The sequence below is a fragment of the Rosa rugosa genome, chromosome 3, assembly GCF_958449725.1.
Source record: "Rosa rugosa chromosome 3, drRosRugo1.1, whole genome shotgun sequence".
Taxonomy (NCBI): Eukaryota; Viridiplantae; Streptophyta; class Magnoliopsida; order Rosales; family Rosaceae; genus Rosa; species Rosa rugosa.
The window spans coordinates 43,330,074-43,334,646 of NC_084822.1; the positions used below are offsets into that span (position 1 = coordinate 43,330,074).

The following is a 4,573-nucleotide window of genomic DNA, read 5'->3' on the forward strand; positions in this document are numbered from 1 at the left end:
TCAAGCAATGAGTTCGAGACCATCTTCCTTCGTTCGTCGCGCAGAAATATACAACCCAAATTTTGGTATCCTCGCATTAAAAGGAAAACGCATTAATAGGATAAATTTCAGTTTAGTACCCTGTGGTTTACACTCGACATCATGTCAGTCCCTGTCCTTTCAATTTGATCAGTAACACCCCTGAGGTACCAATTTCGATCACCCGTGTCCATGCCGTCCAAAACAGACGTTAACTGCTGACCTGGCTCTGACAAGCTCAGCAAGAAGGCCCACATGAAGGGGTAAAATCGACATTTGATAAATCTTGCCTCCAAAAACCCAGAATTTGACAGAACCTAATTCTTTCATTTTTTCCAATTCAAACATATTTAAAGACATGAAAACAACCTGATTTATAACACAATACAATGAAACAATAACAAGGACCAATTGAAACAATATCAATAACATCAATATCGTCAATTGTATTTCAGAATAGCAGACCCAAACAAGTTACATGTCTTCAGAATAGCAGACTCAAACAAGTTACATGTCTTACATCCATCACCCAAAAAAACATGTCAAATGGGATCCAAAGATTGCAGTTTTAGTAGACCTAATCATCTTATCAAAAGATTAGGTCTAGCAACCTTGTACCACAACACAAGGTTGCACAAGTGATTGAAACACAAATCATCATCAATATCCCAAAACAAAAACTGATCACGTAAAAGTAAACCAAGGCCAGCTAATCTGAAATTCTTTTGACTCTATTTTCCACTTTCTCTAAGCCTCTTTGATGATCTAGTGGGTGTTGCAGAGGCTGTACCTTTTGCAGCAGTTCCTTTCGAGCTTGAAGCAGGAGCAGCTCTTGAGCTTGAAGCAGGAGCAGCTCTTGCATTTGTAGAAGTAGCTCTTGCATTTGTGGGAGCAGCTCTAGCTGTGGCAGCCTTCTTCTCAACCCTTTTTTTCTACAATCACTCAAACCACACCAACTTAGCTCATAATTAATTGGACCATTTTAATCATAAGATTTTGATCGATTAGCTAACCTTTAGTACTTCTGCCCTTTCCCTTGCCTTCTGCCTTAACTCATTCTTTGTCTTGGTAGCCTTTTTCTTACCAGTACCCTACAATAAATGAAGAAACAAAATCAGCATTGTATTAGTCGAAAAGAATGGTTATGTGGTAAAACTAATTGGTTGATTATACAAAAAATAAAGTTTGGTTGCCTGAATTGCAGATGTTCCTGCCTCTTCATTGTTCCTCTTCCTCTTGTTCATATTGGTTGCTTTTGGCTTGGGAGGCAAGTGCCTATGACATGATCTCTCATTGTGGCCAACCACACCACAATTACCACACCTCAAACTTCTCTGAACTTTGCCAAGCTTGGAACCTCCATTTTCAGCCCTCTCCGATGCATCCTTGATCCTTGCTGTCCTTGGCCTTCCCGGCTGTCTTGTGTACTGGGGGGGGGGGGGGGGTAGGATTGTAAGTTCTTCAGAAGTGGACCACAACTCCATGCCATTAACAGGCTTGATGGTGTGGCTGTAAGTGGCCATATATGTCTTTTTCAAGTAGCAATCATCAACAAAGTCATCCGGGTTTAGCCTCATGAAGTTAATTGCAGCAACACCATGTTTACATGGTATACCACTCAAGTCCCATCTCCGACATGCGCAACTCCTTCTTTCAAGATCAACAACATGCTTACCTCCTCCAAAACTTTCCACTTCAATTTGTGGACCTCCAGAACCACGTGGGATACAATCCCTGGCAGCTTTGACTTTGTTTTTTTCCAAAATTCCTCGAGGTTTAGGGCAGATGGTACCCTCAACATAATCATCTTCATGAGTTTAACCCTCATCTCCTCAAAGCTTGACACAACCGGCTTGCCTCTTGCACCTAATATGAATGCGTTAAAGCTCTCACATAAATTATTTAGAAGAATATCACACTTAGTGTGAGTCTTGAAGTGTGCTCTACACCAGTGAAGGGGAGGCCTTGTTGGATCTTCAAGACAAACACATGTATTAATCCAAATGGGGCAGAAACTAACTTGGTGAACCTTTAAAAAAAAAAAAATCCTAAAATAAACAAGAACAATACTAACCTGTCAGCCAATCATAAGCCTTAGGGTCCATTTGTTTGATTAGAACCATTTCCTTGTGAAAATACGCCAAGGTGGTTGACTTTGCTATTGCCCAGAGTTGGTCCTTCATGGCTTTACCAGGAAACAACTTCGTAAAATTTGTCCAAAGGTGTCGCACACAGAACCGATGGTCTGCAAGGGGGATAATGGACTCAAAGGCTGGTAAGAGGCCTTTCTGCTTGTCACTGATAAAGGTCCATCCAGCCCCCTCATGCTCTATGTCTAAGTCCTTGACCAACAACTGTAAGAACCATTTCCAAGAGTCTGTGCTCTCCATCTCAACTTGAGCATATGCAACTACCCAGGTGGTGTTATTTGCATCAACTCCTACTGCGGTTAGGAGCTGTCCACCATGAGGACTCTTTAAATGGCAACCGTCCAGCCCGATTACTGATCTGCATCCAGCTTTAAAACCAGTCTTCAATGCCCCGAGGCAGATGTACATCCTTTTAAACACAGGCAACCCACTAGCATCATTGAAATCACACTTTATGTCCACCGTGGTTTCAGGGTCTACTCTTTTCAGTTCTGATCCATAGTCCCTTACTCTAGCATATTGCTCCATGATGGACCTTTCAAGCAGCTTCAAGGCTGCCCTCTTAGCTCTATAGGCCTGCTGCACGGATACCCTAGCCTTTACACCCGCTGACATCGTTTGTGCAAGTGATTCTGTTCAATAAATAAAGGAACATATTAGGAGGAACGGATTAGGAACATAATCATTCCAAAGAGTTGAAAATCAAAAATATGAAAACAAAGGTACCTGTTTTCCAATCAGGATTTAGCTTGATCTGATCCACAAACTTTTCAGTTAGGTAAGGTGCCTTGACCATAGAGTTGACATGAACCCTAGAACATGTATGATTTGCATGATATGTCTTCACCATCAGGGTTGACTCATGTTGCATTTTGCTAGCATACAACTCGAAGGGGCAGTTGTCCGCTTTGCAAATCACTCTCACCCTCTTTCTGTCACTCTTCAAAAAGCAACATTCCCATCCTCCCATTATTGCTTTCTCTCTTAAAGCAGCTCTCAAGATTTTTGCTGATGCAAACTTCATCCCCAACTTAAACTGTGGGTCCTTCATGTCACTCTTGGGATTGAACTTCGGAAAGTCATCCCCTATCTCACCATCAGAGTTGGCTGCACCTCCTAGTACTTCCTCATCAGAATCAACTGCTTTATACATATCTTCATTGTCCTCGGCCACAATCTCTTCCTCAACAGTACTTCCAACAGCAGCTTGTACTTGTGTACTTGGGCCAATAGTCTCACCAAAGACATCAAATTCAACTTCCATATCTTCCAGCCAATCATCATCCCAACCATAATCCCCATATTCATCATCCTCAAAATGTGGCCTATAATCTTCATCTGCAGAATCATCAATTCCAGATTCTGCCCCATCCTCCTTATAATCAACCTCCACTCTTCCTCTCTTCCTAAACTCCCTCACTTTAATGTCAAACAAATCCTCACTTTCACTGACCTTTTGTTTACCTTTAGCCTTTGGATCCAAGGCAGGTGTTCTGCTTGCTTGAGTAGGTATGCTGCCATCTCCATTCCATTCTCTAATCACAATCCCAAGCTCTTTTTTGGCTGCTCTCTCTATCCCAGGTTTCTTCCTTGGTGAATCCGGAAGCTCTTTTATGATAACCCCAGGTTTCTTTCTTGGAGAATCCGGGAGTTCTTCAATCACAACTCCACTCTTCTTTCTAGCTGGACTTACAAAACAATCTGCCTCCCCATCTTCATACATATATAACTCACTATCCGAGTTTGTTTCTTCATAGTCATCATGTAGATCCAAGTGATCCAAGTAGATGATGACTAGTCGAATTTCTGGTACACAGCAACACATTGTAATTGCGTCCTTGTCTGTCTTAATCTTAGTCATACCATCATCCTCATTCCCTATATTGTACCAATAATCTATTCTCCTTCCACTGTAGTTTTGGTTTAACCCTCTGACCATCCCATCAACCTCTACAAGTGACATTCGATCCTTATCTACATGGTCATAGTAGTTCACTTGACCACCAATATAATTGCTTCCACTGATGTATCCACCATGATACATCTTGACCGTAAAGTAATCTGGGTGATCTGCAACATAGAGAAGGAATTAATCAGCCATTATTAAATGCAAAACAACAACACAACCAAACAATTGAATGAACGAGAAGCACCACAAGTCCAAACAAAACAACAACTTTTAAAAGCCCTCCGGTCAAATTTCTTCTTTTGTCCACATTAGGACCACACATGCAGTACTATACTAAAGTGCATAAAGCAGCTCCCCAACAACCATCACATGCATTCTTTACACTTTAACCGACTTTACACCACAATTTCTCTAAACCATAAACACAAACAGACAACAGCTAAATTGAATTTGAAAGATGCAACAATAAAGCTACACATAATCATTTATAAACCCA

At 41.3% G+C, this 4,573-nt stretch overlaps 1 protein-coding gene across 1 annotated transcript; it reads right to left on the minus strand.

The window, feature by feature from the left end:
• Window positions 1-454: 454 nt before the first annotated feature.
• LOC133741055 (uncharacterized) lies at window positions 455-4,232 on the minus strand. The gene is made up of 4 exons (XM_062168995.1): window positions 2,895-4,232; window positions 2,093-2,800; window positions 1,032-1,992; window positions 455-950 (listed from the first exon to the last, which is right to left on the minus strand). Exons 1-3 carry the CDS (start codon window positions 4,210-4,212, stop codon window positions 1,637-1,639), a joined length of 2,382 nt encoding a protein of 793 aa, XP_062024979.1. The 5' UTR covers window positions 4,213-4,232; the 3' UTR covers window positions 455-950; window positions 1,032-1,636.
• Window positions 4,233-4,573: the final 341 nt, after the last annotated feature.